This window comes from Oryzias latipes, chromosome 13, assembly GCF_053564925.1.
Source record: "Oryzias latipes strain Hd-rR chromosome 13, Olatipes_Hd-rR_3.1".
NCBI classification, from domain to species: Eukaryota; Metazoa; Chordata; class Actinopteri; order Beloniformes; family Adrianichthyidae; genus Oryzias; species Oryzias latipes.
In genome coordinates, this window is record NC_136249.1 from 19,398,493 (window position 1) to 19,411,840 (window position 13,348).

Consider the following 13,348-nt stretch of genomic DNA (forward strand, 5'->3'; position numbering starts at 1 on the left):
TATACATAATATTTTATATAAAGTTAAGATCAAAAATATATTTTAAAAATCAAACACAAAAATGAGCACAATTTATGCAATTCTGAGCCAACACGGTTTGAAAAACAAATTAACTGGCTTTATCAGGTTTTTCCACATGTTTCAGTTTTGATCTGAATTAAGTTTCCAGTTAACCCTTGTGCTATCCTAGGCACTTTAACGTTGGGAGTTGGGTCATCTAGACCCACTAGACAGTGGACTGAACCTTTTTTCTTCAATGATTTGTGATCTTCACTGGTGTCCATGGATTACATGAAATCTTTCCACCTTTATCCACCTTTGTCATGGTAGGGAGAACACGTCAATGTAAGGGTGGGGTCATCTAAGATAGCACAAGGGATAAAGCAGGCTGCATCTATGCTTCTGCAGATCACGTTCACTGATCATTGGCAGAAACACACATGTCCCCCTTTCTACTCTGGCTTCTCTAAGAGTGGGGTCATCTAAGATAGCACAAGGGTTAAAAGATTTTGGGACTTTTATCTTGGTGTGTCATACTAGTAATTATTATTACTTTATTCTGTCTTTCTTTTTTTCTTCTGTAAATGAGTACATGCCCATCCCTTTTGGGGTCATTGACCATTAAGGGTGACATGGACCAGGATATGACTTGTTGTAAAACTTGTCATAGTGAATGACTGTAGGTACAAGACAGGTTGAACGCGTGGTCACTGACCTGACCATGTAAAAGTCTTTTTTATTCAAAGTTTTGACATCACTGACCTAAAAAGGCTGATCAGTCAATCTTGATCTAAAAACTTCTCTGTTGAGAAATTATTTTTAGCAGCACAGCTACACACAAAAACTAACTTTAATGTTTTTTCACTTTCAAAGCACTTAACACATACTTTTTTGATATCTAAGTAATAAAGTCATCTTTCCTCCTTATGCTTAAATTAAGATCTAAAGGTTTCTCACATCTGGCCAGAAGTTTGTGTCTGTAACAATTTTGCCTGTCAAATGTGTCAATTCATGCAATAAATACCAAAGAGAATAGGAATTGGAGTGACTGACGACTTTGAATTCACATTTAGTGTTTCCATTGGGTAGAATTTTACAGTTTTTTCATTTAACACTCTAAGATTAGCTTCTTATTAAGTGTGTATGAGAAGAAATAAAGTCTTAAGATAAGTCTTTGTTTTCAGCATACTGGAATCTATCCACTTGTCTCTAAAAGTATGCGACGTATAGCTGAGGGGAAAGACCCAGTGGACTGGCAGCTCCACACATGTGGCATGGCCAACATGATGGCGTACCACAGCCTTGGATATGATGACTTGGATGAGCTGATGAAGGAACCGAGACCCCTCTTTTTTGTTCTGGAGCTGATCAGGGTGAGAGATTTTCACTCAGATGTTTAACAAGTTAAAATGTGTAATAATAGCATAATATATAATTACAAAATGTGTTCAAAAGCTGATTGAAATGCTCTCATGGATGTGCAGGTGCAGCAGCCCACTGAATACAATAGGGAATCCTGGGCTCTGAATGATGAGGAAAGACTGAAGGCAGTTCCAGTGCTGCATGGTCAGGGGAATAAACTCTATAAACAGGGACGCTACCAAGAGGCCACACAGAAGTACAAGGAGGCCATCATCTGCATTAAGAATGTTCAGACAAAGGTGATACCTATGGGTCTTTTTTTCCAGTTGTCTGTGACCAACCATAAATTCAAAGGGCTTTCTTTTCAGGAGAAGGCATGGGATGTCCCATGGCTAAAGCTGGAAAAAATGGCAAACACTTTGACCCTTAACTACTGCCAGTGTCTGCTCCGCATGGAGGAATACTACGAGGTTATTGAACACACCACGGATATTATCAACCAACATCCAGGTTTGCATAAAGTCTTGCTGTAAAGCATTTTGAGGCCTTCTGAAGAAAAAGTTCTTTTTTTTTTAATCTCATAGAATGTGAAGACATTTTTAGTGCTAATACTTTATCTTGATTTCATGGGACTTTTTAAATGGCAGCTGCCTTCTATTCAAAACAGCTTCCATGTACAGATGTGACAAACAGAATTGTAAAAGCTGCTTTAGTCAATTTTAGACAAGGTTAGCTTTATAATATCACGTCAAATGTTGCCTAATGATTATATTTATCCCAGGTCAAGCAAAGGCGTTCTACTTGCGAGGGAAGGCCCACAGCGAGGTGTGGAATGAGGCGGAGGCTCGGCAGGATTTCAGTAGAGTGTTAGACCTTAACCCTGGAATGAAAAAGGCAGTCAAGAAAGAGCTGGCAGTGCTCAGCATGCGCATGGAAGAGAAGAACCAGGAGGACAAGAACAAATACAAGGGCATGTTTTGACACATTTACTCTAAATTGACTACAACGAAGCAGATTGGACATTTGCCTCTTGTTTCTGGGGGGCCCGCTTGCAGACAAGATGGCGCCCAGACATCAATAGCCATAAGCAGAAATTCCACAAGATTCTGGAATTATAGCACTTTCTATTAAACTTTTAATGTAAATAAACTGTAACTGGTACTGTTTCCAGTACAAAATAAAGTTTTAGTGTGCAAGATGAGCTTTAAATGGGGCAAAAACAGTGATTGTTTTATTCCTTTCAAAATTGATGTTAACAAAGATGTTGAAATTGGTAAAATGTTTAACATTTTTTACTGGAGCTTTGGCACCAGTGATTAAATTCCTTCAACTACCGTAACTTTTTAACCCTTTTAATGCAATCGATGTGGATCGGCTTATTCTGTCACGAGGAAAAGTGGCTTTGCACAAATGAGCAATACTTTATATTAGTAAAGTGTTGCATACCTACACAAAGCGGATCAGCTGGAGGGAGAGACACAACATGAACTTCCAGTTCCGTTTGAGGACTTTTGGTTCCGGCTAAGGATGTCTGGGCGCCATCTTGTTGTCTGCAGACAGCCAGGTCCTCTTGTCTTGTCCTGAGCTGCATCCTCTGAGATTTGCCTAAATAAATGTCATCAGAAACCGAAATAAATACTTCCCTTTCTGATTTGTATCTATTTTTTGTCAATTCACACAGATCCAGTTACGTTTGATTTACATTTAAAGAGGGTATTTGAATGCATAAATGGTCGTTTTTCTTTAAAGTGATTGCATGACTTTAAAAAAATTCAAAAATGGAGTTGGATGTATGCTGAACTAAATAATGTCATATCCAGACAGAAAGGTTTTCATGAGACCGTGTTCTTGTTTTCAGGATGCTGTCATTTAAATCTGAAGTCATTGTGGTGATGTGTTACTATTACCCCAGTTTTTTGTTACTAAACTAAATGTGAACTAGAATGTCAGACTTTGAAAGTCTCTGCTGTTGTTCAGCGTCTCAAGAAGTTGCAGATGAAAAAACTGTAAAGCATTAGGACTTAACCTAAAGACATCGAAAACTTGGAGCTACAAGAGCTCTGAGAGAAGAAAGAATCGTAAAAGAAGTAGCAGGAAAGTAGAAGGCCAAACAAATAATTTAGGACAACAAAAGAAAGGAGGTGAAAACAAAAAGGTTGAAAATTGAAATAAAACCCAAATAATAGAAAATAGACAAAAGAAGAAGGATGAAAAGTCAGCAGAAAAGCAGGCAAGGCAGGCTAAAATTGATTCTGACAAACTGTACAACATGACCAGATGGAAAAGGTGCAATTTAAAAGAAAAAAAGGCAGACTCCTTACTTATCTTCTGCCAGATACACTGTAATGGAGAAAAAGCATAAGCACCACACAAAGAGGAAAAAATGTACATGTTTTTGTAAAACGTTGTCTGGTAGTCACTAGTACCCATATTCTGACATCATCTGTTGTGATCTTAAAAATGTTTTTGTATCGAGTGATTTGTTGAATGCTTTGCACTTCAGGGCCACCGTAGGCATCACTTCAAAAAACAAACACAACTTCTGTGGTTGCAGAGTTCATCACAGATGACAACCCAAATAAAGTCTCTGATATCTGGATCACAAAGGTCAAGAGCTGCTTGGTCCAGGGTTAGGAAACACAACATTTCATCTCAGTTTTGTCTCTTTCCTCAAAGTATTAGTCTGGATACTCTGGTTCCAACAAAAATGATTATTTAAAGGACTACAATGTATTTGTCCATTGTTCACAGTGACAATTAGGACATTTCTAAATAAGGAGATTCCAAAGTGTTGTCATTTCGTACCCCTACAGCTAATCACTCAAGTGTAATCCACCCTTTCCTCTGCAGCCTCCTTCCTTCCTAACACCAACAACCCTCATGTTATGCTTTCAGTTCTGGTTCTGCCTTACACTCTTGCATTTCCTTTTCCCTTTTTGTCATCAAAGACACTTTCCTCCTCACCTTTTTCTTTTAACAAATAGTAGTCCACTATTAAATGAGTAAAAATGCACACAGGAAATGACTTACAAAAATAAATATCATAATTCTGAAAAGAAATGCTTGTTTTCATCACAAATTGAATTACTTTCAATTTTATTTTAAAATACCATGGTTATTACTATTCCTTAAGCTCATATTTAAGTTAGTCAGTGAGTATTTTTGTTTTTATTTATGTTTATGATTTTATAGGTGCTTTTTAATGGTGCTCGCTAAAAAAAAAAACTTTAACATTTATATTAACTAATCTTAGTAATTGTTATGTCTTACTCTCTGTTAACTTGTAGAACATTACAAAATGAAGAAAAACTAAACATTATTCATTCTAGAAATTTCTGTTTCTCTTTTGTGGCTTAAAAAGAAGTAAAGCTGTAGAACGAGGCTGCAGGTGAAGCTTTCATCAAAATTGAGAACAATGAAAACTCTTCTGCCACCTAATTTCCCTGAATCTCAGGAGACATAAAAATAGATTCTAAGTCATTCTAATCAGCATCAAGCTGATGTTTCATATATTTGTGTTTTGAATGCAGGAAAATATAAAGTATGTAGAGCTCCAAGCATTCAGTGGCATTCAGAGTCGCAGGCTGTCTGATCAGAGCACATGTTGATGCATCGTGACTCTTCTGTCAACAGGAAGTTCTCTGTCTGCCCTTCTAGGACCTCAAAATAAATCATTGTACTCACATTTGACCACCAGGTGTCACTGTTTCCTCATATTGGATGCCATGCTGCGTAATCAGAAAGCCATTGTTGCACAACAAAGATTGTGATGCTCTCCAGCTGTTAAAGGATTGTGTAAAAGTCAGGGTTGAAATAAAATGAATTTAAATATAAAATGAAAAATATAAAAAAAAGAACCGAAATATGTAGTCATAATATATACATGTATTGCACTTCCTGAGCCAAAGATTGCACATGTATGGTAATCTTACAGATGGCACAGTTTCCATTTTGAGTGTAGCAAGTTCAGATGTTGAGTCCTAGAAACTAAAACCATGCTGGTTTGGTATCACTCTGTGTAAATGCCTGCAGAGCCATTATTACTGGGAAATGTTTAAAAAAAAACAGATATGCACTAATTTAAGTAGAAATTAAATTTAATGTACATAGAGACCATTACGTTAAAATTGTGCTTTTAGTTTATAAAATATGTTTTTGTAGCATTTTTTTTCATGATGGAGGACGTATACAAAGAAAAAGGGATTTAAACAGCATTTCTCTATTCACATTTTAATAAATAAGCAACTTCAAAAAAGCTTATAGTTGTTATGTGCAAACTACAATCGGCGGGCCGTGAGCTCAGTACTCTGCTCCAATCTGATGCATCATTTCTGAGCTGACATCTGGCTCAAAACTAGTGTTCAAGAAAACGAGACAGGTTTTGGGATTTTGGCTAAAAACAGCATAATCATAAATAAGAATAAGAGCAGGGCTGTAGTTCATATTAGATCACATCACAATAATATACGGCAGAGATTTTTCTCTCTGCAGCAGAGCTTCATGCATAGCGTGTCTGCTGCCAGTTAAAATAACCCAGTCTGCTTCTAAAATTGTCCATAGGTGTGATTGTGAATGTGAGTGTGCATGGGTGTGTGATTGTAGCCCTGCAACAGACTGGCGACCTGTCCAGGGTGTACCCTGCTTTGGCCCGCTAGTGGCCGGTATAGGCTCCAGCAGCCCCTTGACCCCAAAAGGGAACAAACAGATCAGAAGATGGATGGATGGATGGATGGATGGATGGATGGATGGATGGATGGATGGATGGATGGATGGATGGATGGATGGATGGATGGATGGTTCTAAGCATAGGTTTTCTGTGATGTGGTTTGATCAGTACATATCATCCCAGTGGAATGTGCTGAGAATGACAGTTTCAGACAAGAGCACATATGTTTTCTGTTAGAATAAATATGACAAACGAAATAAACCATGCGAACTAATGCAAAAATGAAAAGCTTTTTAGTATTTCTGCAAACATTTCAGCCAATTTGATGAAACACATGGAGACTAATGCAGATAAATAACAGTTTCCTTTCAAAGGAATACAAACAAACATCTCTACTGTAGAGAAAAGATGCATCAGTCCCATTCACCCCTTTTATCATTAGAACCATTCTGAGGTTGGGAGATCAAAGCTTCATTGTTCTGTTCCTTGCATCCAGTCTGAAGCTACGTTCTGGGAAAAACAATCATGGAATTTACACTTTAGGTTATTTTCCAGCAGCAAATTCTGCCTGTGAGCAAGGCAGTGAACGTTTCGGACTTTCTTAGATGCTTTTAAAAAGTAATATCCCAAGCCTTTCCCCTGCAGGTGACAACAGCTCATGAGGTTTGTGTTCCTGGTGGACAGGAGTTCATTCAATTCAAAATGAGTCTGGTGGCTGAAAGTACAGGAAGTTTATCACTCAGTGTTTCCTGACTTGCAGGCTATCTCTCGGGCTGGATAGGCCGCCAGCTTCTGCATCAGGTTGCTTGTCACATGCTAGTGGATCTCTGTCAGGTCATTTAGCTGGCAGTACTTCAGGCACTTGTACCTTGCAGAATGACACCCAAAAAGTGTGGTTGACAGTGAAATGATGAGGGAGTAGATGAATAATTGTATGTAGATGCATAATTGACATGAACATAAATGTTATGTTCATTCTAATCATTTCAGCGCTCTGGGCCTAGCCTGCTGAACAGCCTGCCTGAGGATGTGAGGGCTTCATCTACTGTGGAGGTTTTGAAGAAAAATGTGATAACTCTTCTTTTTAGCTCAGCTTGTAACCCTTGTGCTATCCTAAGCACTTTAACATTGGGAGTTGGGTCATCTAGACCCACTAGACAGTGCGCTGAACCTTTTTTCTTCAATGTAAGGGTGGGATCATCTAAGATAGCACAAGGGGTTAAGTAGTTGATTCATGCCTACTTGTTGTTATTTGATTTTACAGACTAATTGTTTGTAGGATAAGTATGTGTGTGTGTTTTTTATCATATTGATATTTTTACCAACTATTTTTTCATTATTTATTTATGTAAAGCACATTTTTCTCTTTAGCAGGAAAGTGCCATATAAATAAAGTAGAATTTGAACCAACAAGTTGTCTAAATAATTTGAATAAAAGAGATAATTATGCCGTCCTAAAGAGCATTACCCAGAAATCTGACGATAAATTAGTTGTGCTGAATTCCAGCTTACGCAAGAGGTCACTGTGACTGACCCAGATGTTCTGAGTACACAGTAGAAAAGAACTGTCTAACTTTTTTTTTTTTTTTTTTTTTTTTTTTTTTTTTTTACCTTGTCCTGTCCAACAGCTGGGCAAACAGATGAGAGCTGAGGGCCTCTTGTGTTGGACATATTTTACTTTAACAAGAGGGGTTATTAATCTTCAGACAAACCAAAGGTATGTCTGAATAAACCCCTTTTGTAATTGAGGCCAAACTTTATTAATTTCAAACATGTTTGAAGATCTTTGGTGTTGGACCGGACGGAAAAGGAAAGAGGGGAAGAAGAGAGAGGGACGTTAGAAAGAGGGGGGGAAGGAGGGTGATAGTAGGAGGGGAAGGGGGATAAGACCATGAAGCAGCATAGAGCAACAAGTTTACTGGTTGTTAATCACCATGGTAAGGCTCAAATGCAGTACAAAAAGGGCGGAGCCTGTCCACACACACACCCAAGTGTCAAACACACCTGCTAGTTGCAAAAATGTCCATCTGTCGACATGTACACAAAACAGATAGTGCTCACACGCATACTTATGCCTTAAAACCAACTAGTGTGAAACATTTCAGTCATTCAGTCACGCAAACCGCCAGTGCAAAGGTGAGCCAACACCCGTGCTCAGGTGAGTGCTCATGTTCTTCTAATATGGATGGTGGAATGTGTAAAGAAGGAAGGAGAGCGCCCAGCCATCCCCACCCCAAGACCCCCACCGCAGCAGCAGCGGCAGCCGGAATCCCCCCCACGCCACACGGAAACCGGCAGGGAACAACCGCCGCCCGGGCGACCAAGCCCGCCACCCAGGCCAGGGCCAGCAGGACCGCCGCAAGGCCCCCCAGAGCCAGAGAGCAGGGAGGCACAGAGGGAAAGAGAGGGCCGCCCCAGCCCAACCAGGAGAACAGCCCCCCCGCCGCGCCGGGAGAGCCCAACGCAGGGCCCCACCGGAGAGGGACGCCCACAGCCCCAGATGAGCACCCCACCACCACCCAGGAGTTCCGGGCATCCCCCCGCCCCAACCCCAGGTACGAGCCAGGACCCCCCAAGGGAGACCCGCCCCGCACTCCAGGCAGCCATCCGCCCGGCCCACGGCTGGTCCAGGGAGGAGCAAGGCAGGGGCCCGCCGCCTCCGCCCAGGAGAGGGGAACCCCGGGGAAAAAAGAGGGCCCACAAGGGGTGTTGTAAATATGGCCCGACCAGGCTCGGCCACAGTTGGAAGTTAGGCGGGGCCCAGCGCTCAGGAGCAAGGACCAGAACCCACCCCCCAGGGACACCAACACCCCCGGCTCAGATGTAATGTGAACCCCCCCACCGCGCGGAGAGAGCACCGCCGGGCCCAGGAAGCCGGCACCCCCGGGACACGGCCGCCGCTCCAAAGGGGCCCGTACCCCCCACCAGGGAAGAGGCAGGGGACAGATGGTCCTAGGTCCCACCTTCCTTGCAAAATGTGTGTGCGTATATGTGTGTTTAAGAGGGTGTGTGTGTGCATGTGTGTGTGTTTATGTTGGGATGTATATATTGAGGGGGGAGGGGTGTGTGTACTAAGGGGGGTGCAGTTAAAATTGGCGGGTAGGGCACTAAGGGGACATCTCCTGATTACTCACAGTGATGTCCCCTCACCCTCCCCACCAAGGGGCCCTAAATGTCTAAGGTGCGGTTAAAATTGGCGGGTAGGGTGCTAGGAGGACATCTGCTGCTTGCTGGCAGTGATGTCCAAGCACCCCCCCTACCAAGGGCCCTACATGTCTAAGGTGCAAATAAAACCGAAAGAGGGGGGGCCCACTCCATACGGCAGCCATAGGAGGGGGGGCCACTGCCTAGTAAACCCCCCCCCCCAAGGCCCATCGCAGGCTAATCCCCCCACCCCCTCACCCTATTATGAGGTTATATGAGGAAGGGGGTAAGTTGGGGACAGCTGGTAGACTGTCCCCCGGTGGTCAAACAGCTGTCCCCCGCCCCCCCCCCCAGCAAGGGGGCCAGGCCCACCCAGCCCAGGGGCCCCACCCCCGGAGGCGCCGACACCCCAGGCCCAGCACCACCCACCCCACACAGAGGGAGAGGAGCCAGAAAGCGCCGGCCCCCCCCGGAGCAAGCCCAGGCCCCCACCCCCAAACGCCGGCCCTAGAAGAGCTCTGGTCAGGCCTCGACGGGACCGAGGCAGCCAACCGGCCGGGGAAACCGCCGATGGCCTCAGCGGAGACCCCGACCCGTCAACCCCCCCTGCCCCGTACCAATAGTGGCCCCCCCCCTCCCCCAGAATGCCCCCCCACAGGACAGGGCCGACAAGACCCCCCACCCCACCCCACCCCAGACCCCGCAGCCGAAGCGGATGACACCCAGAGCGCCCGGGGGCCCCAAGAGGGTTGTCCCGTCCCGCCCCAGAGCCAGGGAAGGGCTGATCCCAGCCCCAGGCGTAGATGGGAAGCCCATCCAGTGCCGCTGGGCCCCCCCCCCCGAGCAGCGCCCCCCGCCAACCCCCCCCAGCACAGGCAAAGGGACCACCCCCCCAAGCCAAGCCAGAACACCCCCCCCCCCCCCCACCACGCACCCCCACACCCAAGCCCAGAGGACCACGCAGCGCCCCAGCCCGCCCCACCCCGGCGCCGGACCCGACCCCCCGACCAACGGAGCCCCCACCACCCCCCGCCAGGCACCGGAGGCCCCGGCCCCCACCCCAGCCCACGGCAGAAGGGCAAGGAGCAGCGACGACCAGGCCCCCCCATCCCCTAAGTCATGGAGTCAGCTATGGGAGACCAGAGAGACCGAATTCTTTCAAAGTTACTTGAACCTTGGGCTGACATTTTTTCCAAGCTGATCTGATCAAGCAGCAGATTTCTGTGTTGACTTATATTTATATTTTTCTTGCTTTTCCAATTTGTTAAAATAGTTTTTTTAGCAATGCAAAGAGTTATGAAAATGATAGAGCCTAATCCTCCTTCTACATCGATGGCACTCATGTCACCAAGCACACAAAGTGACGGTGAAGCTGTGATTGAAACCTTAAGCCAGACTGATAAATCGGCACATACCTGCTGCCAGAGAGCCTGGACAGGCGTGCAGAACCACAGTGCATGCATGTAATTGTCGGGTAGATTACTGTCACAGTGCTGACAAATGTCTGAGTTGCTGAGACCCATCTTGAACATCCTCTGTCCAGTGTAGTAAATTCTGTGAAGGGTTTTAAAATGGATTAGCTGCAGATTTGGACTTTTTGTCAGTTTAAAGGTGTTTAGACAAAGTTCTGACCAAAAGCTTTCATCTGTGCTGATGCTCAAATCCGCATCCCATTTTGTTGTCGGAAGTGAAATGTTATTATCTAAATTACATAAAAGTTTGTATATTTTGGAGAGAGTTTTATTCATTGAGAAATTGATCAGAGTGGTAACTACATCTGGTAGCTTTAAATCGTTGTCTCTGTATTTAAATTTTTTAGTAATACTTGATTTAAGTTGCTGATATTCCAAGAAGTTATTTATTCCATGTTTGTCTTGAAGTTCCTGGGGAGTTATGAATCTTCTATCAATAATTACGTGCTCTAGTTGTTTTATGCCCCCTGCTTGCCAAGCTGGGAAGTGGATAATTTTTTTGTTTATGAGGATGTCTGGGTTGTTCCAGATGGGTGTCATTTTGCACGGTTGAATTGATGATTTTGATATTTTGAGAAATTCCCACCAGGCTGTTAAAGTGGCGTTTATATTAATAGTTTTGAAACAATCCTGTTTTTTAACTGTTTGGCTAATAAATGGAAGATCTGACAGGTTGATCTTTCCACATAACGCCTGTTCCAAGTCTAACCATGAGTTGGTTTCTGGATTATTTTTTAACCATTTTAAGATGTATTGTAATCTATTTGCAAGAAAGTATTTGTGGAAATTAGGTAATTCTAATCCTCCACAGCTTTTTGCAGATTTTAAAGTTTTTAGACTAATTCTTGCAGGTTTATTGTTCCATAAAAAGCTTGATATGGATGAGTCTAATGTTTTGAACCATTTTAGTGGCGGTTGTGTGGGAATCATTGAAAAGAGATAATTAACTTTGGGTAAGATTTTCATTTTTACCGTGGCTACCTTGCCCATAAGGGACAGAGGCAGGTTGGTCCAGCGTGTTAGATCGTCCTGTATGTTTTTCAGTAATGGGGTGTAGTTTAGCTGCACCAGTTCTGATAGTTTGGGGGAAAAATTGATACCTAGATATTTGATATTTCCTGATTTAACTGGTATTGTGAGTCTTTGCTCCGCATTATTGTTCAGTGGTAATAAAACAGACTTATTCCAATTAATGGAATAGTCTGATATAGAGGAGAATTCATTAATGATTGTTGCCGTTTCATTTACAGAATGTAAATTACTTAAAAACAGTAATATGTCATCTGCATAGAGACTAATTTTATGATGGCTGTGTTTAGTTTTGATTCCTTTAATGCTTTCATTCTGTCTTATTGCTGCAGCTAAAGGCTCAATGAATATAGCAAAAAGAGAAGGAGAGAGTGGGCAGCCCTGTCTGGTTCCTCTTCCGAGAAAAAACCTGTTTGAAGTCTGTTTATTAGTTCTAACTGATGCATTGGGGTTGTGATATAATATTTTGATCCATTTGATGAATGCTTCTCCAAAACCAAACTTATGGAGGGCGGCAATAAGGAACTTCCAGTTTACTCTGTCAAAAGCTTTTTCAGCATCCAATGATAGTATGGACATTTCCTGGTTGTTAATGGTGGCAAAATCTATTATATTAACAAGTCTTCGGAGATTGTCATCCGAGTGTCTGCCTTTGATAAATCCAGTTTGGTCGAAGTCAATTATGTGAGGAGTGATTTTTTCTATTCTCTGTGCTAGTGCTTTGCAGATAATTTTTACGTCTGCATTGATTAGAGAAATAGGGCGGTAGCTTGAAGGACTATTGGGATCTTTGTCTGGTTTTAGAAGAAGAATTATGTTGGCTGAGTTCATGTTAGGTGGCATTGATTGGCTTTCATTGATAGATGTGACCGTTTCATAAAACGTTGGTGCCAGCTGTTCCCAGAATTCTTTATAAAACTCAGCAGGAAAGCCGTCAGGCCCTGGTGCTTTACCATTAGGCATAAGTAACAGAGCTTCATGAAGTTCAGACAACGAGAACGGAGAGTCTAAGTTTGTTATTTGATCCTCATTTAACCTGGGTAGGTTTACATTATTAAGAAATGAGTCAATACTTTGCTCTGACGGATTGATCTGTGGTGTGTACAAGTTTTTATAAAAGTTTTCAAATGCGTTATTAATTTTGACCGGGTCATGAGTGATATTTCCTGTTTGGTCCGTAATAGAGGTGATTGTTGATTTTTCTCTATTAATTTTAAGCTGATTAGCCAGAAATTTGCCAGATTTATTAGAGTTTTCAAATCTTTCAAGTCGTAGCCTTTGTATTTGAAATTGTGTTTGTTTATTAATGATGTCATTTAACTGCAGCTTTAAATTTTTCAGATCTCCCAGAATGTGTTCCTGTGCAGAAGCAGCATAAGCAGTCTCCAGGGTTTGGATTTTATTTTCTAATTCTAATAAATCTGCTTTCTCTTTGCGTTTTTTGTGCGTTGAATAAGAAATGATTTTCCCTCTCATGACTGCCTTTGCCGTTTCCCACAGAATGCACGGTGAGATGTCTGGTGTATTGTTGAATTCTAGGAAGGTTGCCCATTCTTTTTTAAAGAATTCAAGAAATTCCTGGTCTTTTAACAGAGACGTATTAAACCTCCAGGTCGTACATGAGGGTGTGGATTTTTCCCTGGAAATATTTACAGAGACTGGTGCATGATCACTG

General features: G+C 42.6%; 1 protein-coding gene across 5 annotated transcripts in view; it reads left to right on the forward strand.

The window, feature by feature from the left end:
• The window catches only part of aipl1 (aryl hydrocarbon receptor interacting protein-like 1), a 40,464-nt gene extending 37,451 nt beyond the window's left edge, over positions 1-3,013 (forward strand). For all 5 annotated transcript variants that reach the window (XM_078930034.1, XM_078930033.1, XM_078930035.1 and 2 more), the window contains 4 exons: positions 1,185-1,373; positions 1,485-1,661; positions 1,731-1,872; positions 2,144-3,013. In XM_078930034.1, the coding sequence (XP_078786160.1) occupies positions 1,185-1,373; positions 1,485-1,661; positions 1,731-1,872; positions 2,144-2,343 (708 nt within the window). In that variant the 3' untranslated portion in view covers positions 2,344-3,013. The remainder of the gene's footprint in view (positions 1-1,184; positions 1,374-1,484; positions 1,662-1,730; positions 1,873-2,143) is intronic.
• Positions 3,014-13,348: the final 10,335 nt, after the last annotated feature.